The following is a 21,370-nucleotide window of genomic DNA, read 5'->3' on the forward strand; positions in this document are numbered from 1 at the left end:
TCGCTTTACCAACCCAAAACATGCTACATAAATCTCCGGGAAGAACAGTTGATCAGGGTCAGTTAAATACAGTCAATCAATGAACCTGCCCAGGGACGACAGGTGGAAATCAGCACTGATGTTACAACCTGGTACAAAGCATCTCTCCTGTTAAGGTTAATGTAAAAACTGTGTGCTGTCCCTGTCTCAAATAAATAAAATAAATAAATACATTTACTGTTGGTTGGACCCCGTTTGGCCACTGTTTGACCAAACACAGTAAATGTAATAATTTATATTCCCTCCCATGATGCGTTTGGAATAGTTGGTTTGGACTTACTGTCTATAGTTTGGACCCGAGTTCTCGTTCTCACCAGAGGGAACGTACCAGAGTTTGGCATTTGGTGCAGAGTCAAACCAACCGAGACCACCTCTTTTTTGAGGTCTCCATCCTTCTGATTTAGTGCAGATCCGAGTGTGATTGAAGCTTTCACACCAACGAAAACAAACCCAACTGAGAGTTTCAGGTTCGAATGGAACGTTTGGTGCACCAACTACTGTTAGTCTGAAAGATCTCTGAGACGAGCAGATGTTTGTCAGTGTATTTATCAGCAATGAAAATCACCGTAAAAAATAAATACTAGCATCACCATGGAGACCAGGCAACTTTACATACAGAATCTTTGAATCCTGGTTTAGACCTGGTTCAGTCCTGATTTTGTCCTGCTCTAGTCCTGGTTTCTTAGCGACGTGGCAGACATTATAAACAGCTTCGGTTGCTCTCAGACTCAGAGGACTCTCTTAGAAACAGGACCTCTCTATCGTCACACTTTTACATTTGACGTTGATTTTTTAAAAGTTTTTAGAAACAGCAGAACCGATCCAGATGTTTTTACACCATTCACGGTCTTGTCTTTTTTGGAACAAATCTTGTATTTTTGAATTTTCACAGATTTTGAAATGTGATCCAGCTCCTGTTTGTTGTTGTTGTCGCAAATGTTTTTTTTTTTTTTTACTTTTCATATGTGTGAGGACTAAAACCAGGACTGAACAGGACTAAACCAGTATTAAATGATGTTACTTTAATTCCAGGTCAGGAGTAGCTGTAAATTGAAAAACATTTGTTGCCTAAATGTGTCAGATGCCTTCCCATGCTTTGTTAAATTACTCTGGGACATTTGCTTTCTGTCATTTATGTTTTAGTCTGAGATTTGTGAATGATTTTGCTTAAAAAGGGATTATTGAAATCTTTGGATTCTTAAACAATTCAATTCCATGTATTGAAACTTAACTTTTCCCATTTATTTGAGTAAAATGTGTCTTGCCCCAGCTCAGATATATTGTATAAGCAGCTCCTGAGATCAAAACGTGTACTTTCTGCATCTAATCATAAAGCGTTTTATTGTCAGAGAATCAGGAGGTGCACATTAGTATGCTGGTTGTTGTTAGCTTTAAAAAAAAATAAAAAATCAGGTGCAGAGTTTAAATTTTATCTGTAAAGACGATAGAAGACACATTCATGCAGACATCTCTTGGACACCGGAATTTTCTGAAACTGAAAAGGTGAACGTTTTGCTTTTTAGAGTACTTTTCTAGCAGCATACTTTTACTCGTACTTGAGGCATAGTTTTATTGAAGCACTCTTAGGCTACGTTTATATGCCGACGGTCTGAACAGAAGACGCAAAAAGTGGCGTAGTGTCTTCACTTTTTATTCCACGTTTAGTCGAGAGTTTTCGGGAGGAAATCTGCATGCGAACGGAGACGCAAAAATGTGTGGAATTTGATCGATGTTTATAATGTAAACGTGTTTTTTGCATCTTGGGCAGTGTGGATGGAAACACTACAGTGGAGCGAATTCAACTTTTCAACCCTGAAGGGTCGTTTCAGGTTTTTGCGTTTTTAAGCCCCAAAAACGTCGTCACCTTCTAAACGAAAAGCACTTCCGATTAAATATTTTGTCGTTACCCGCAACCATTCTCGTGTAAACAGACCCTTACTTGAGTTAAAGTTTTGGTGTCTCTTCTATAAGCGACAAATCTTTAGGTTGACACTATGAAATAACATTTGCGTTTCTTGTACCACTCCAGATATTATTTAGTTTGTCTCATTTCTGTGTCCATCCTTTAAAGTACATTATAAATTAAAAATCAGATGTTATATCCCGATAGTTACTCTTTTCCCAAATACTTTTATACTCCTACTTTAGTCATTTCTTGAATATTACTCTTACTTCAGAACAATTTTTGGTTACTCTGCCCACCTCCTTTTTGAGAAACTTAACAAACCTCTCCTCTAAATGTTGTTGTGATACAAAAATTTAAAGCTTGATAGCAAAACTTAGGAAGATTTTTCTGTGTCCATCCTTTAAATTAAATTATAAATTACAAATCAGATGTTATATCCCGATTGTTACTCTTTAAGTTACTTGAGTAGAGGTTTCCCAAATACTTTTATACTCTTACTTGAGTCATTTCTTAGTTAGTTAATCTTAATTCATTACAACTTTTTGGTTACTCTGCCCACCTCTTTTTTGACAAACTTAACAAACCTCTCCTCTAATGTTGTCATGATCCAAAAAATTCAGGCTTGATATCAAAACTAAGGAGGGTTTTGGTGAGAAAGTCTACAAGCGACAAAGCTTTAGGTTGACAATGTGAAATAACATTCGCGTTTATTGCCTCACTCCAGATATTATTTAGCCTGTCTAGTTTTCCCAAATACTTTTATACTCGTACTTTAGTCATTTCTTGAATATTACTCTTACTTCAGAACAATTTTTGGTTACTCTGCCCACCTTGTTTTTGAGAAACTTAACAAACCTCTCCTCTAATGTTGTCATGATCAAAAAATTTCACACTTGATTTCAAAGAAATAGACGCGATACTGAATACCAGAGGTGGGACCAAGTCATGGTTTTGCAAGTCCCAAGTCTTTGAACTCAAGCCCCAAGTCAAAGCCAGGCAAGTCCAAGTCGAGTCTCGAGTCACTGGCCCATAAGTCCAAGTCGAGTCCAAATCATCTGCTTTGAGCTCGAGTCTTGAAGCCAAAGTACCAAAAATAGCTTCGATTTTAGCAATTTACATGAATTTTAAACTAAATTCTTCTTAAAAAGTCATGGTATATTTATATATGAGTATGTTGTTAATGTTAAGAGCTGTAGAAATGCTACTTTTTCCTTTTTAAACATCTTGACAAGATCTTAGTGCGAATCATTACAGTCAGAATAGAAAGAATTAAGATTTTAAAATGCACAGTTATTTTTTCGTGTCACCTGCACTGAAATAGAAGGATCAAGTTCTGTGTAGTTTCCTGTGTTTTACTGTATTGTTCTATATGTTACTGTAGTACATTTGAGTATCAGAGTACTTCATGTACATCCAAAGTACCAAACAGAGAAGTGGGAGGGACATGTTCCAGTTTCTGTAAAACTCAGCTTCGCATTTATCAACTGTGAAGAGAAAAATATTGAGGTGAAGGTGACGCATCAAGTCGAGTCCCAAATCATTGAGCTTCAAGTCCAAGTCGAGCCCCCGAGTCTTTAATCAGTCCATTTTATCAAGTCAAGTCCCAAGTCATAAAAATAGTGACTCAAGTCTTGCAAGTCCCCTCCTCTGCTCAATACCAATTCTGATCCAACAATGATAATAAAAAAACACTTTCTATGGACAGTAGAATGTGATTTTCAACATTAAATGGTAATACTAACCCTTTTATATTCAGATTCAGCTCAAGATCTTTCTAAAGCGATTCATTTTCCACTTCTGTCCTGTGAACATAACTTTTTCGTACTGATATCTGCTCAAATGAGTGTCTAGTTTTCGATTCTAGTTTTAGCATCCGTTAGTATCAGAGATGTCTCACATGGATAACAAGACTTGGGATGCAGATGTTTTGCTCTTGGAGGGTCTGAGGGTCGATCCCGGTTACTCCATGGCGGTGTTCCTCCTCCTGCTCCTCGTCTACATCTTCATCCTGGTCTCCAACATGGGCCTGGTGCTCCTCATTTTCACAGAGAAGACCCTGAGGACGCCCATGTACCTCCTCTTCTGCAACCTGATCATGAATGACGTTTTCGGAGCCACCATCATCATCCCGCACGTGCTCATGGACATCTCCTCGCCGTCGGACCAGAGGCGCATCCCCTTCGCCTTCTGCGCCCTCCAGGCCTTCTGCGTGAACCTGTACGGCAGCACGTCGCACACGGTTCTCATGGCGATGGCGTTCGACCGCTACGTGGCGATCTGTAACCCGCTCAGGTACTCTTCCATCATGAGTACCCGCATGGTGCTGTGCCTGTCGCTGGCCTCGTGGGGGAGCACTCTCGTCATGGTGGCTGTGCTGCTCGGTCAGTCTCGCTTTTACATTTTCAACATTATTACGAAATGTAATAATCTTTAGAGTTAAAAAGCTAAAATTCAAGTCCAAAAAGGTCATATTAAATGTAAGATTCTGTAAAAAGTTTCAGGAACAGGTTCTAAATAAAATCATAGGTCTTGAAGTGATTTAGTACTTGATTATCCCAAAGCAAACTTTCAAACTTTTTTCATAAAGTCTATGGATGAAAAATGAATGGAATAAACCAGGGCTAAACTAAGACTAAACTAGGACTAAACCAGGACTAAACCAGAATTAAACTAGGACTAAACCAGGGCAAAACCAGGACTAAAATGGGACTAAACCAGGACTAGACCGGGAATAAACCAGGGCACTGTGAAATCTAATCTTACAAGAAAAAATCTAGGAAAAGCGATTGCCTTGAAAAATCTGATTAAAGTGAATGTGAAGCTAAAGCTGAGCTCACAAGTATTTCCTCAGTGTAGTGTTCAGTAAATTCCTCTTTCATCACACACACAGCAAGTGAAGTGAACTTTAGTTTTCATTCATAGAACTCGTGTTGTGAAACTGAGCCAAAGAATCAGTCAGTTCCTCAAATCTGAAATATGTAGTAAACTTTACTTTAATAGTCATTTAATCTTACTTGGTAAAACCCTGGAAACCGATCGATTTGAATTGAGCAAGTTAGAGTAAAAACAGGTTCTATTCTACAATAATGACATTAGATCTGCATCAGGGACACAAGGATTTCAGTATTTATTAGTCTTTGAAAAAACACAATAAAACTTTTCTTCATCTTAAGTTCAAAACACATTGTAACATGTAACAATAAAATAATAGGGCTAGTCTAAATCGACAGTGATGTCGATTTGCTCTGACGATATAAGCTGCTTTATGTTTTTACATTTATAATTGTATAGATCCAATAAAGCCTGACCTCCCCAGTTTTACATGTTTCTTTGGATTAGAGACGCAGGTTTGATGCTGTTTGCACACAGTGATAAAGCTTTATACCTTAGTTATGTCAAATTTCAACTCATTTCTTGAATCTGCACAGTTCACTTGGACAGTCGTATTCTGCTCAAATAGGGCTCCGACTTTGCTTTGTTGTTGCTCCACATACAAAATGTTCTCTGCAAACTCAGGATGATTTAGACAGTCAAATGTTTCCTTTTTGGTTCTTCCTGTGGATCAATCCTGCCCATCGCCTTCACCTTTCACTATTTTCAGTTTCGTGGGAAAGAGAAACAGTTTGAACAGAGGTTTGAGTCACACACATCTGATTCACTTTTGCATTTATGGAGTTCGCAAACTTCCAAAGCCCATTTCTCGAGCCGTTTTCTGCTGTTAGGATCCAACACCCACACAATTACGATGTCCGAATCCCAAAACTAAAATATGACAATATCAGAACCAGAAACAAAAGCAACATGGTTCAAAAGATAGGCGTTGACAATAGACACATCTCACTGGGAAATCAAACATGATGGTTCGATGCTCACTTTTTCGGAGGAGCCTTGCAAGTATGCATTGCGTGATGACCTGAAGTCCGAAATTCAGGATGCATGTTTTGAGAAGTAGTGTGCTTTTTTTGTCTTGAAAGTAACTGTTGCTTTACCACAATCATTAAGATCCACAAATTCGTAGCTGTGAGTAAAATAAATGAGCTGAATGCAAGTTAACCCTAGTGTTAGATTTTACAGTGTGGGAAATGGGGTGAGCACTGTTGAGCTCCACAAGTCTGGGGTCACATTTCTAAAACCTGATTTGGCACGTTACTTTACTACACTATTTGACGTATTCTGATCTATAATTTTCTCTCTCTTCCTCACACCGCCGTCCCCCTCAGGTCTGACCCTGCGCCTCTCCCGCTGCAGGCACATCATCCCCAACCTCTTCTGTGATAATGCGTCTCTGTTTCAGCTCTCGTGCGAAGACCTCCTCATCAACAACGTTTTCGGTCTGGTCTATACCGTCCTGCTGCTCGGCTCCTCCCTCCTCGCTGTCGCACTCACGTACTTTAAAGTAAGACGGGTTATTTTCTCATTCTGACTTGGTTTGGAGGGATAGTACCTGTGCTCAAAAGGGGAAAGTTGAAAATAAAAATACACAAATACAAAAAGTCGTACGAGTTGTAAAACAGGCAAAGTGAAACTTCTGCTTATAGACCTTTTTCACAACGACCGGAAGAGCCCCGCTATAGGTTTGTGGAACTACTGATAAATGATAAATGATAAATAATTCAACTAACAAGGTCCACAAAGGATAAACATGAAGAATTTATCCACAACTATCAAGATACGAAAGATGAAAAACTAAAGGTGAACGAACTACTGAGCAAAACTAATGTTATGGTCATGAATAAAACATAAGTAACTTGTTAACTCAGACTGATTCTGCAATAAATAAAAAAAAGTGATGTCATGATGTAGACATCCAGGATGTTGTTCACTAATTAAGCTTTCGTCCTTCAAACTAGTTACTTTACCTAGACTGATTCATCAGCTGGTTTTACTTTGTGGAAACCGTCTGACCTTGCAGCATTAGGATTCATTCACTTGACGGTAAGTGGGTGCTTTTTAATTTAACCAATTGCTGCTATTTGGTCGTGATGTATATTAAGGTTAATTGAGGAACATTAAGCTTTTACCAAATCTCGTAAGAAGAAGGACAATAACGTCTTTCCCCTTGATAAAATTCACCAAACATTCTCGTTGTTCCGGCTTTAAATCCTCGATCTCGGGAATCGTTGACAGCACAAAATATATGGCTCTCCGCTGACTGGAGCCCGAACTCGCATTTCCGGGGTTTTTGTGAACCATCTAGTGTATTCTGATTTCTGAACTAATCGCTGGAGAGAAATGAAATTGAGCAGAGGCACTAGGTGGCTACAGCCTGACTGTACTTTACCAGCCGTTGTGAAAAAGGTTTATTAATTAATATTAGAAGGGGACACATGTAAAACTTTTTGCCCGGGGCCTCGGAATTTCTGTTGATGTGTCTGCCTCTACGTATGTCATGAATGGAGGAAACTCATGCTAAAATCTAGTGACAACTTACAAAAAAGAAAGGCACAAACTAAATAAGTTAGAATAATTGAAATAGATCTGAGAAAGCATGATTGGGAGTGCTATTCAAAAAAGTCATTACCTGGTCCCCGAAGGGTTGGCCAGGTTTTGTATTCACCCTGTGTTTGTCTGTGTGTGTGTGTGTGTGTCTGTCAAGCCCCCGTGCTCGATGCCGCAAAAAAATGTTTCATCCAAGGGACAGTGTCAGCATCACCTCCAGTCTCTCTCTCTAAAACCTTCAAATCAGGCAAGAAATCTCGGGGTAATAATGGACTCAGACTTGAACTTTAACAGCCACATCAAATCAATAACATCTGCAGCCTTTTACCATCTAAAAAACATAGCAAAAATCAAAGGTTTACTGTCTAAATCAGACTTGGAGAAACTTATCCATGCGTTTGTCTCCAGTAGGTTAGATACTGTAATGTTCTGCTCACTGGTCTCTCCAAACGAGCTGTGAGACAGCTGCAGAACATTCAGAACATCCAGAACATCCAGAACGCTGCAGCTCGGGTCCTGACTCGAACTAGGAAGTACGAGCACATGCGTCCTGTGCTCAGGTCTCTGCACTGGCTCCTTTGGCTCAGAGAATAGACTTTAAAGCAGCTCTGCTTGTACAAGTGTCTCCATGGCCGAGCACCAAAGTCCATCTGTGACATGTTAGTGTCATATGAACCATCTCACACTCTGAGGAGCTCAGGGACCGGCCTCCTGCTGGTGCCCAGAGTCACGACTAAACAAGGGGAGTCAGAGTTTCAGGTTCATGCAGCTAAAACCTGGAACAGTCTGAACATGTGAGACAGACTCTTCTGTGACGCTGTTTAAATCCAGACTCAAAACATTTCTGTTTAACTGTGCAAATAACTGAAAGGTTTTCATTCCACACTCTTCTCTCCAATTTATGTCTCTCTTTTTTAATTTTAATCTTCATGATTATTTATTATTTGATTTGTTTTTATTATGATTTGAATGTATTTCTTATTCTGTAAAGCACTTTGAATTACTTTGTGTACGAATTGTGCTATACAAATAAACTTGCCTTGCCTTGCCAAGGTAATTTGAGGTCACACGGGTCAATTGAAAGGTCAGGCCATTATAAAGTATAGGCCATTTCGGCAATTTCTGAACCATCTGCCTAAAATATTCACCCAATCATCACACAAGTTGGCACACACATAACCGGGGCACACTGGATGTTACAGGCTGAAATCTGTCAAGTTCACTTGAAGGTCAAGGTCACCAAGGTCAAATATGCGTTTTTGGTCATAACTCCAAGCAAGATCGAGCTCGAGCAACGGGAGTGTCTCAAAATCTCAGAAAAATTATTATCTATTTGTTCTGTTGAGCTTTTTTATAACTCTGTTCCCCCATCAAGTTATCTATACATGTTTGACTAATCTAGTGATCTCTCCTGGGTCCTATTTGAACCTGATATTTAGTGTAAGATAGGACCTTTCAGTATATAAATACACTGACGTTCCCTGTGTCTTGGTGATGTCTCTTTTAGATCGCGTGCGTGTGTCTTCGGCGCCGCAGTGCGACCTTAAACCGCCGCGCCCTCCACACCTGCGCGTCTCACCTGTGCGTGTACCTGCTGCTCCTCATCTCGGCCTTCTCCGTGGTGACGCTGCACCGTTTCCCACGCTTCTCGCAGCAGAAGAAGGTGGTGTCCGTGGTGGGCGAGGTGCTTCTGCCGGCGCTCAACGCTCTCATCTACGGCGTGCAGATTCGAGAGATACGAGCGCGAGTGGGGGTGCTGTTCTGTCGCAAGAGCCCGGGACTAGACCAGGGCTAAATCAGGACTAAACCAGGACTAAACCAGGAACCATGGGAACTGCCTCTTCTGTACTCTCTCCTCGGGAAGGCTTCAAACTCCCTTCATTGTTTAATGTTTTTATTGGTATGGCTGTGAGAATGTGTTTATATGTATTCATTTTTACTGCTACAGATTTGCTCTATCAAAGTTTTGTTGTATTTTGTACAATGACAATAAATCAAAATCTAATATATTGCATTTTTCTGACTATAAATCGCTCCAGAGTATAAGTCTCACCAACCAAATGCCTAATGAAGAAGAAAAAACATATATAATAAAAAAATGAAACACATTTAAATTTATTTTATAAAATCAGGGACCAGGAATCGACATTTCATCTTGAAAGGCAAGTTCTAGTAACAACAGTAGAGTAAAAGAACAACAGTCTGGTATGTTAACGTAACATATCAACAGTTATTCAGATAACTACAGCATAAATGACATAACATAAACCAAACTCTCCATCTCACTCCAAATCACTACATCCACTGAATTCACTGAGTTCATCATCCTCAGTGTCACTTCTGAGTGACTCTGCAACTTCGGTTATCACTGAAGTCCAGGCTTTGTCGATCCATCCAGTGACTTCCAGGAAAGTTGCATGGTGCATCCTCCTGCTTAATGTGACCCTGTGTTCTCCATCCCCACTTATCCCCAGTCAATCACAAGTTTCTCGCTCACTCCAAACTTTCTTTCTGCTGTTTAACCCTTCCAGACCTAAGGGTATTTTTGGTACATTTGTCCTCGCCTTGATTTTTTTCCCCTAATTTTGCTATTAAAACTCCCACTTTTATCCCCTAATGAAGTGCTGTACATCTTTTTTTTTCAGTACAACCTGTTCTTTCACACAATCTGAATGCTGTAGTTGTGTCATATGGCTGTAATAAAAGTTATAGAACTAGAAATACAAAGGAAAATAATATTCACACTCCTTTATTCAAAACACACAGCAAACATGTATAAACAACTTTTTAGACATAATAAATACTTAGTTTAGGGTCTTAGCTACAAAAGTGCAAAATATGAAGTTTGTAGGTATTCTAAAAATGTCATTTTTGCCCTCAAAACAAAAAAAAGTGCACTCGTCCAAGTCCTTCACTAGTGCCAATCATGGAAGCAGTTCCTATCAGGCACCAGGCATAGTGCCACATCACAGGCCTTGCATTTCCATGCAGTACACTGCCTCTTCCCCTGTGTTTGTCAGCAGTGCACACATGACAGCCTCCCATATGATCCTTGCCTGCTGCGGTCTTCCTGGTGTGGTGGTTAGTAAGTGTGGTGATGGAGATGAAGTACTGAGGAGTGGAGATCTGGATCTTCCATGCCCTCCATCCCTGCCCCTCCTCCTGCTCTCAGAGGAGATCGTAGGTGTTGAAGGTGTTGATGGTTCTGGACGGGTGACTGGGGTTGTAGACACTGAAGTTGGGGAGACACCTGAAGTGAATGGCACAGGGGAATCTGGAGGAGCCTGAGGAACATCCTCTGACTCAGCACTAAACAAAAGAAAAGGAAAAAATGTTAGTTTGTGTAAAACTTGTGTATTACATATGGACTACAACAAGTCTAAGTCTAGTGCAGCAGGGGCAAACACAATGCACAACCCCATCCCCCACCCAAATGGTGTCAACAGATTATGACCTCACTAATTAGGACATCCACACATCCCAAACCACTTCATCCACTTTACACATGTAGTTTGTAGCTCGTTATTACAAACAACAACATACATGTCATAAGTCTAGTGCAACACAGGTAAACAGTTGTCTGAAGTTCACAATCTCATCCCCCACCTAAATGATTATACCCCTCACGCATCAAATAAAACTGTATCCAAACAATACGTAAATAGGCATTACGCATGCTACTATTATGTATTTACGCCCGTTTACTACAAGTGTTGCATGATGTTTGCTCTAAATAACTATGAAATATTTGCTACTTACTCTTCAATAGGGTCCAGACCCTCCAGGTAATCCAACTCTTCATCTGTATAAAAAGTGTCCACATCCGGCTTGGCGTCACTGCCAGGCTCCGTTACCATCGCCACTGCTTCCAGCAAGGAAAGTGACGCTTTGCGTGCCATTTCTGTTCGTTCGTTCTTTCTTTCTTCTGATAGACTTCCCGGTGCTCTTTATCCTCTGTGCGCAAAACAACAAATGCCTTGGCACACGAATGTGCGCCGGGTCTACGCCAAGCGTGCATCTGCGCGCACCTGCTCACACCCGCGCACCCGATTCATTGCTCGGCACTAGGCTGTTTACGTCCTGTTGGGTGTATTATGTATCATTTGCAAGTAAAAAAACTTTTCAAATAAAAATAGTAGCACACCGAGATGCGTAATTTGCCATTTACTTGAGAAATAATGGTACTTAGGTCTGCTTTATCAAATGCTATGAGCACAATCGCTCAGAGGAGTAACTATCTTGACTTATAACAATCTTTGGTAAAGTTTGGGCCAATGAAAATGGATGGAGCGCGTCACGCGCCGAAGAGCGAAGTTCCTATTGGACACCTGTTTTCACTACATCACCACGCAGCGTGCGTGTGACGTAGGATGATGCCGGAAAGATGCTCGTAAAGCCACAGGTCTTATCTATACAAGGAAAAAAAAATTAAGTCTCTATCTTTTACGGTTAAAACGTTATGCGCGGTTATGTAAAACATGTCCGCTGGTATCGTATACGATACCGTCAGGTCTGGAAGGGTTAATTACCATTTTCATATTTCACTACTTACAGGAAGACAGAGGCTTTTTCTGCAGGAGACATGATACATAAGCCTAGAGCGCCCTCTTGTTAGCCTGATTCATCAGCCAGTTTCACTTTGTAGAAACCATCTGACCTCACAATTTTAGAATTAATTCGCTTGATGTTAGGCAGGTACTTTTTTTTAAAATTTATCCAATCGCTGCTATTTGATGGTGACGTATGTAATGCGCTGCTAACGGGGCTAACTGGTATATTAAAGTTTTCCCAAATCCCGTAGAAAAAAGGCCAATAACGTCTTTTCCCTTTATGAAATTCACCAAACATTCTCTTTGTTCCAGCTTTAAATCTTCGATCTCGGGAATCATTGACAACACTGAATATCTGGCTCTTCGCTGATTGGCTGGTGCCCGAACTTGCACTTCTGGGGTTTTTGTGAACCGTCTAGTGTATTCTGATTCCTGACCTAGTCGCTGGAGAGAAATGAAATTGAGCAGAAGCACTATAAGTCGAACTAGAGTATAAGTTGCAGGAAACACCCAAACCATGAAAAAAGTGCAATTTACAGTCCGAAAAATACAGTAATCTAAATCTAATCTAATCAACACCTGACAAAGCAGAGCATATCTCTTTATTATACATTTTGGGGCTTCTTGGTGGCCTTTGTGTCTCAGTCAAAGGTCTCAGTGCAGTTTAACAGGAGTGCTGGTCAGGGAGGGTCAGCAGATCTGTGTTGGGGCAGTTTGAGGAGAGGAAGAGCCAAAAGTGTCCTTCCTCTCTGTCCTGACATGTCACTGCAGCCTCCAGGGGGCGCCAGGCGAATACAACGGGAAAGGCCTCGTTCTGACTCCACTTCACTTCGGGAAAAACAAACATTCCTATACTTTGCCTTTGACCTTTAACATTCTATATTGCTCAAAACTGAGGTTTAAGCCATGTTATAATGTTTGTTCCTCCTCAAAAACAGACCTGGAGTTGTGTTTTGACCACTTATTATTAACTCAAAATTCCCAGTTTCTCCTTGTGACATCAATAAACACTGTGGAGCACTTCCTGTATCATCACATAACACCTGTTTGAGACGAGAACTCAACCTAAATATGCAGGATTTGTGTGTTAAAATTGTGTGAATGAAACAAAACACAACTCCAGATCTGTTGGTGATGAGAAAACTACTTGTGGAAGTGGAACAGGCCCAGTGGAGTTTGGACCAGAAACACGTCACGTCTCCTCAAAGCTCTTCTATAAAAACACAGCTGCAGTTTAACACACACACTCTGGAGACAAAGGTAAATACTGTAACCTTGTGTGTCAGATGCCCTCCCATCCTCCTGTATCCTTGTAGTGTTAGAGTGAAATGTCTCTAGTTCTAGTTCAATTTGCAGATGTTGTGACTTTTGTAGATTTCTGATGAAGGACATAGACCAATGACTCTGCTCTGTCTACACCTTCTACTGACAGAGGAGCTGCTGATCCAGTATTTCTCAAGTTTTATTTATTGTCGATGAATGATTTCTATTCTACAAAGTCGACTTTTCAGAGTTTTTAACCATGTTGTAGTTGTTTCTTTCTCATTGACCCTCTAAAGTTGTATTTGGACTGATTCATGCATGTTTGAACAATCTTTTAATCTCTGTTTTTCTGGTATACACCTACGGTTCTGTACTTTTTTTTCCCCAATTTTATTTTCTTAACTGGTGATATAAATAGGATTCAGCAGTGTAATTTATTTTATTTTTTTTAATAAATCTACTGCTTGCTAGTGTGATATGCAGGGGACCAACAGCATGTGGTGCTTTGTTGTGATGTCGGTCTTTTATTAAGTTATTTTAGATCAATACTATGATTTAAAATGTGCAAATTATAATGTGATAATCCACAAGTGTCTGAGATTATGACTATAGAGCAGACACAAGCACTGTGGGTCTGCCTTAACCATCACATATATGAGCACAAGAGTAGAGTAGGCAACATGAATGCTACTTTAAATAAATATAATTTCTCCTGGTGCACTTTGAGTTTGAGCAAATGTTTTCCAATGTATTTTTTTAATTACAAATGTCAAATGAACTAAAGTAAAACACACTACAAGGTTTAAGAGGATAATTCTTGTGTTCTGTTTATAAACAGAGGAGGAAAACTAAATATGGAAGAATAAAGCAAAACTCTGGACTAAATGTGTTCAAGTCCATCTCTTTCAAAGTCAGATGTAAAAAAGTGTTTGGAGTAGGAGAGAAGTCTGGAGTTTTCTCAATCATTATGTTTATATCCAGCACAAATAACTCCCACTACGCAGGTCAAAGGTCAAAATTCCTTTATAATAATATTCCACAGTATGACATAAAGTGTATCTATATCTGTGGACAATGTTCCAATGTATGTTTTGTTGTCGTTTTTGCTTCTGAGCAGAAACGGGGCATCAGTGTCTCCTTCCTGATGTGACAAAATCTAAACCCTTGTGTCCATGTGTTACAGATGCAGAACCTCTCCTCTGTGGGGCCGTGGCTGCAGGTGGAGGGCTTCCTTCTCTCTGGAGGCTGGTCCCTCGTGGCGCTGGTCTGCTTCCTGCTGCTGTACATCGTGGTACTAGTGGCCAACGGTAGCATTGCTGTTGTTATAGTGCGTGACCGTGCACTGCACACACCCATGTACCTCCTGTTTGTGCAACTTACATTAAACGGCGTCATGTTGAATTCGGTGATCATGCCACAGGTGCTGATGGACCTGCTGCGCCCACCAAAGCACCGGGTGATCCACCTGTCGATGTGCATCCTGCAGGCGTTCCTGGTGCACGTCAGCAGTGCTGCATCGTACACAGTTCTCGTGATCATGGCGTTTGACCGTTACATGGCGATCTGTAACCCGCTTAGGTACACCACCATCATGAGCGGCCGCATGATAGTGACACTAACAGTGTTAGCGTGGGGCGGGGCTGTGGTGGTGGTGAGTATTATGATTGGTGTGACACTTCGGCTGAGTCGATGTCGCTCAATGATTGAAGGGTTGCACTGTTCAAACCCGTCTCTGTATAAACTGTCATGTGAAAACACTTTTCTCCAGAACATCTTGGCTCTGCTCATCACTGCTCTGCTGCTCGGCGGCTCCATCAGTGTCATGCTCTTCACTTACCTCAGGATCACTGTGGTCTGTGTGAGAAACCAGAGCTCCAAGCTGAACAGAAAAGCCCTACAGACCTGCTCCACACACCTGCTGGTGTACCTCCTCCTGCTGCTCTCCGGCCTCTCCGTTGTGGGGCTCCAGAGGGTTCAGGTGTTGGTGGAGGAGAGGAAGATCATCTCTGTGCTCAAAGACCTCTTGTCTGGAGCTCTCAACCCAATCATCTACGGTCTACAGAGCAAGGAAGTGCGACGCTACCTGCTGTCCTGCAGCGGGGGCAGGACTCACACACAGTAACACACACAAACAGAGCACACACAAACAGAACACACACACATGTACTGTCTGAATTGGAAATAAACCGAGATGCTCTGATCATGGACCCAGTAAAATGAGCTATCTTCTCTGAGGGTGATGGCTCTACTGCTCAAAGCTTCACACTTTGCACCTGATGTCATCAGCTACAAGTTTCTTTCTAGAGTTAAACCTGGACTAAGCCAGGACTGAACCAAAGCGATGGGATTTTACTATAGTATTTCTCAAGAAGTCCCTCATGATGATCATTACACAGAGGCCAGTTACGTCGCCCAGATTGGCGTCACCAGGGCCTCACCCTGGAGCCAGACGTGGGGTGGGCACTCGACTGTTTACTAACAGCTTACTAACTTTCTCCAAATTAACAACTCCTTGGATGTTTCCAGTCAGGTTTTAGAGCCCACTACAGCACTGAGACTGCTCTTATCAAGGTGACAAATGACACCTGCCTCAACACTGATGCAGGCAAAGTCTCATTCTTGATCCTGTCAGATCTGAGTGCTGCTTTTGACAGTGTCAATCATGGGATCCTCTTACAGAGACAGGAGGACTGGGTGGGCACCTCTGGTACTGCACTAAAGTGGTTCAAATCCTATCTAGAAGACAGGAAGTATTTTGTTGAAACTAGAAACTGTGTCTCAGATCACATGTCCATGACCTATGGGGTGCCCCAGGGGTCAATCCTTGGCTCCCTTTTTTTCAATCTCTACATGCTGCCCCCTACAGGCCAGTTAATAAGCAGCAATAATGTGTCCTACCACAACTCTGCAGACGACACTCAGATCTGTGTCTCACTGCAGCAGGAGACTATGGACCAGTGGACTCACTCTGTCACTGCGTCCAACAGATCAGTGTGTGGAGACAAAACAACTTTCTCCAGCTAAATTCAGAGAAGACACAAATCAACAGTGTTTGGTCCACAGAAACAAAGGGACAGTGTCAGCAGTCACCTCCAGTCTCTCTCTCTAAAACCTTCAAATCAGGCAAGAAATCTAGAAGTAATGATGGACTCAGACTTGAAATTTAACAACCACTTCAAATTGATAACATGTGCAGACTTGGCCATCTAAAAACAGCAAAAATCAAAGGTTTACTGTCTAAACCAGACTTGGAGAGACTTATCCATGCATTTGTCTCCAGTAGGTTAGATACTGTAATGTTCTGCTCACTGGTCTCTCCAAACAAGCTGTGAGATGCTGCTGTACATCCAGAACGCTGCAGCTCGGGTCCTGACTCAAACAGTTAGTACGAGCACATGCGTCCCAGAAGTAAAGGATGTGTCAGGCTGATGAAGGAGTCTTATCAGGACTTGTTTGCCCGTGGGACTCCTGAGGCGTCAGACTCGTACTGATGGGCCAAGCGAGGCAAAAACTCAGAGCTGGGAGGAGTTCGAGGAGGCCATGGAGGAAGACTATCGGTCGGCCTTAAAGAAATTCAGGCAAACCGTCTGATGCCTCAGGAGACATTCACACGTTTGAGTAACACTTAATTATTAATCTGTCTACATCTCCAAAGCACAAAATGCTTTTGTCCATCTTGTGATGTCGAGTCAGCAGCTCCTTTTACCTAATGTCAGTAGAGATTGGAAATAGCTGGGTTCAAATTATCCAAATGATTCTGAAGGTGTATGGAGTTTAAAAACACAGTAGAGCACTTCCTATATTAACACATGACATCACAAAGTGGAACAGAGTGTTTTCTGTTTAAGAGAAGAACTCAGCCTAAATATGCAGGGTTTGTCTCTTTATTTTTACATTTATTTGAGATGCGCCCACTGAGACTAAGAATCTATTTTTCAGGAGAGTCCAGGCCCCACAGGGGACTCTATAGGGGATTATCACGCTTTTGAGTTTTGTGGGCGGGGTTTGTCGAGTTTGTGCACTTCTACTTCCGGTGCAACAACAACAATGGCTCAAACGACGGCTAGATGTCACTGCTCTTTTTAAATGATGAAAAAATCAACATGATCAGTGCATATTCTTTGTAAATACTTTGTAATAGCTTTATAATTGGCAAAAGAAGTTACTGGGACCAGTTAAAGCTCCACAGCGGGAGCAGGACAAATGTAACAGACACAAAAAGGAGGAAAAAAGTCCACTTCAAACAGATGTTCTCGCTCTGTCTTTTTTATTTTCTCATAGCGTCGAGAAGTCCATTGAACTTCGAAAAGCCTGGTTAAAGTGGACTTTTTTCTCCTGTAAGTGCTAGCAAAAGAGACACTCGTATGCCGACGTTAGCTGACTGAAACTGAGAGGCGAACGTTCTTCCTCTCAGAATACAAATGACATGGGTGAATTTACTTAGCCTCATTTAAAAATGTATACTCTTGCTTTTGTTGAGTATGTTGGGTAAACGCCTTATATCCGTACACCAAACTGACGTTAGCATAAGCTAACCCTCCTGTTCTAAAGCATAGGCAACCCCTGTCCCAACATACAGTCACTCCAACAGACCCCCGCCCCGACATACCGTCATTTCGACACTTTTTGATGTCCCCATTCCGACACCGATGAATCAGGACTAAACCAGGACTAATCTTGAAGGAGAGAGCGAAAGAGAGAGAGAACCGCCAGCCCGTATTGGAGGGTATTTGGCGTAAAGCTCTGTGCCATTAGAGAGCACAGAGCTTTACGCACGCTGCTCTGTTGGCACGAGAGGAGCCACATACGCCTGACCTCCTGCAGGTGAGAGCGCGTGGAGGTGCCAGGTTAATGAGTGCTTAAAAGTCTGCAACTTTAAGTGCGCGCACGAGGAGAATGAGCGCCTCTTTATAAACTTTTATGAGTTTATAAGGGACCGACGCATTTCTGGGTCCCTGTGTAAGCCGCTCTTGTGAGGGTTTCTTTCTGCCTCTCCTACCCCTCCTTTCCCTGCTCCCTCTTCCCTTCTCTCACCTTATTTGGCTTTTCCTGGGTGGGTCCCCAGTTCATCTCACCTGCTGAGCTCCACTCCTGATCCTCATCAAGCAATCATCTCCTGCAATAAAAGACCTGCTGACCTGCTCTCCTGTGCCAGATCGTTCCATCAACCAAGTGTTCTTCCGTTTTGGAGCCAGCCACATCCCGTTACCACCAGTTTCTGTAAGCCTCCGGTCAGCCTCCATCTCCACAGACCTCCCATCTGCAGCCAACCCGGACCCGTCCTGCCTCCCCTGGAATCTATCCCCCCGCCAAGACTATTTTTGTAAATAAAATACTTTTTTTTCCCCTCTGCATATTTGGGTCCGACCAGTGATTCCTTAACAGAATGATCTGGCCAAACAATGGACCCAGCAGACCCCAACGAGTTGGAGAAGATCGTTTCCACCTAAGGAAATCTACTTGGCCAGCACCACAAGTCACTACAGGATCTCAGGGAATCAAATCTAAATATCGGTCTCCAAGTCTTAAACTTAATCAGGTTGGTGGAGCACCTTTCAAATCAACTCTCAGCCCAGAATCTCTCTCAACCCAGTAACCCCACTTCCATTGCTGCCTCTGCTGCTGCCCCTGCTGGTGCCTCCGCTGTACACCCTCCCCGTGAAACTCTAGTTCCTCATCCTGAGCCATACAATGGGGACCTGGGTAAAATTAAAGGTTTTCTCTTGCAGTGTATGACTGTTTTCACTTGCCAGCCTTTAACATTTTCAACTGACCATTCCAAGGTAGCCTTTATTACGGGGTTGTTACGTGGAAGAGCCCTTGACTGGGCCGAGGCTATGTTGGGTGGCAGGGGCATTGAAAGTATCAGTTATTCTTTAAAAGAGTTTTTGCTCACCCAGATTGTGAGGCGAATGCTGCTAAGGGGCTTCTAGATCTCCACCAGGGAAACAAGAGTGTGGCAGACTACTCCATTCAGTTCCGAATCTTGGCTGAGGAATCTGGGTGGAATGACACAGCTTTAAAGGGAGTTTTCTGGCAGGGATTAACTGACACTCTAAAAGATGAATTATCAGTCCGTGATGACCCTGTCTCTCTGGAGGAACTTATCTCTCTTTCTATTCGTATCAACAACAGGCTGCGCGAGCGAAGGCGAGAGAGAATTCCTCACACTACATCCTCTGTGCCTCGCTCCTCACCTCCAGCCCAAATTCAGCCTGTCGGTAATGTTCCTGCTCTGCCCCCCGCTTCTCTATCCCCAGAGGTTCCTATGCAAATTGGCCGGGCCAAGTTGACTGTTCAGGAGCGGTCACAGAGACTTCGAGCTGGCGAGTGCTTGTACTGCGGTCAAGGTGGTCATTTTCTCATTCAATGTCCTGTCCGTCCAAAAGAGCCCGCTCATCAGTAATGGGGGTACTGATGGGTGAGGTTTCTATAATCCCCACTGACCAACCCAGACTCCTGTTACCCGCAACCCTGCGTCACAATAACCAGTCACTTCCCCTTCAAGCACTACTGGACTCCAGGGCAGATAAAAACTTCATGGACTCATATTTGATTTTGCAGGCGGGGATCTCCACTGAGCCTCTTCCAGAGCCTATCCAGGTCAGTGCTTTGAATGGTACCGTTCTAGCTAAAATTACTCACCACACTGTTCCTCTCCACTTAATTCTGTCTGGCAACCATCACAAAGAGACACGTTTCTTTGTTTTCTGCTCCTCTGACTCCGTTAGTTTTGGGCTACTCTTGGCTAAAGATTCACAATCCTGTAATAGACTGGTCTCTCAATAAGATTGTCAGCTGGAGCTCATTTTGTCACCAGTCTTGTTTGCAGTCAGCTCTCCCTCCGTCAGAAGAGAAATCCAAACTACCCATGTCAACTCCGGATTTAACATCAGTTCCACCAGAGTACCATGACTTAGGGGAGGTCTTCAGTAAGGAGAAAGCACTATCCTTACCACCACACAGGCCCTATGACTGTGCCATAGACCTTCCTGGAGCTCATCTTCCACCTGGTCGCCTGTACCACCTGTCCCGACCAGAAAGAGAGGCCATGGAGACGTGCATCAGAGACTCTCTAGCTGCCGGCATTATTCATCCATCTTCGTCTCCTGTGGGGGCCGCTTTCTTCTTTGTTGCTAAGAATGACCAGACCTTACGTCCATGTATTGATTACAGAGGTTTGAACAATATAACTGTTAAGAACAAATATCCCTTGCCTCTCATCTCTTCTGCTTTTGAACCATTGCAGGGTGCCACTATTTTCACAAAACTGGATTTATGAAATGCATACCATCTTGTCCGCATCAGAGAAGGGGATGAATGGAAAACTGCATTCAACACACCTCTGGGGCATTTTGAATACTGTGTCATGCCATTTGGACTCACAAACGCACCTGCCGTGTTTCAAGCTCTGGTAAACGATGTCCTTCGGGACTTTCTAAATCGCTTTGTTTTTGTGTACCTGGACGATAGTCAAATTTATTCCAGAGACCCATCCGAACATTGCCAACATGTCCGTCTTGTCCTGCAAAGGCTTCTGAAGAACAAACTGTTCGTGAAGAGTGAGAAATGTGAATTCCATGCCAGTTCTGTGTCTTTTCTAGGTTTCATAATTGAAACTGGACAAGTCAAAGCAGACCCAAAGAAGATCCAGGCTGTCTCTGAATGGCCACCTCCCTGTAATCGAAAACAACTACAGAGGTTCCTCGGCTTTGCTAACTTTTACAGGAGGTTCATTCGGGATTACAGCAAGGTCACACTTTCTCTCACCCGTCTAACCTCCTCTAAGCTTCCATTCCAAGGGACTCCTGAGGCAGATGGTGCATTCAACAAGCTAAAAAAACTATTCACAACAGCTCCAGTCCTGATTCAACCTGACCCCTCTAAGCAGTTTATTGTTGAGGTTGATGCCTCAGATGTGGGGGTTGGGGCTGTTCTCTCCCAGCGCTCTGACTCAGATTCCCGTCTCCACCCCTGTGCTTTCTTTTCCAGGCGGCTTGCCCCCGCTGAGCGTAACTATGATGTGGGCAACAGAGAACTCCTGGCTGTTAAACTCGCACTTGAGGAATGGAGGCACTGGCTGGAAGGAACAGAGCAACCCTTCGTTGTATGGACAGACCACAAGAACCTAGTCTATATCCAGTCCGCTAAGAGGCTAAACGCCAGGCCAGGT

The 21,370-nt window shown here is 42.6% G+C and overlaps 1 protein-coding gene across 1 annotated transcript; it reads left to right on the forward strand.

Moving 5' to 3' along the window:
* The first annotated feature begins 3,842 nt into the window (after positions 1-3,842).
* LOC110159855 (uncharacterized) lies at positions 3,843-19,603 on the forward strand. Its single transcript, XM_055148695.1, has 7 exons — positions 3,843-4,326; positions 6,166-6,341; positions 8,892-9,150; positions 10,422-10,597; positions 14,381-15,315; positions 18,791-18,900; positions 19,098-19,603. The coding sequence occupies exons 1-7, from the start codon at positions 3,843-3,845 to the stop codon at positions 19,601-19,603; spliced, it is 2,646 nt and encodes an 881-aa protein (XP_055004670.1).
* Positions 19,604-21,370: the final 1,767 nt, after the last annotated feature.

The sequence above is a fragment of the Boleophthalmus pectinirostris genome, unplaced genomic scaffold (genome assembly GCF_026225935.1).
Source record: "Boleophthalmus pectinirostris isolate CB_2022bp ecotype Guang Dong unplaced genomic scaffold, ASM2622593v1 HiC_scaffold_12, whole genome shotgun sequence".
In the NCBI taxonomy this organism is placed as follows: domain Eukaryota; kingdom Metazoa; phylum Chordata; class Actinopteri; order Gobiiformes; family Gobiidae; genus Boleophthalmus; species Boleophthalmus pectinirostris.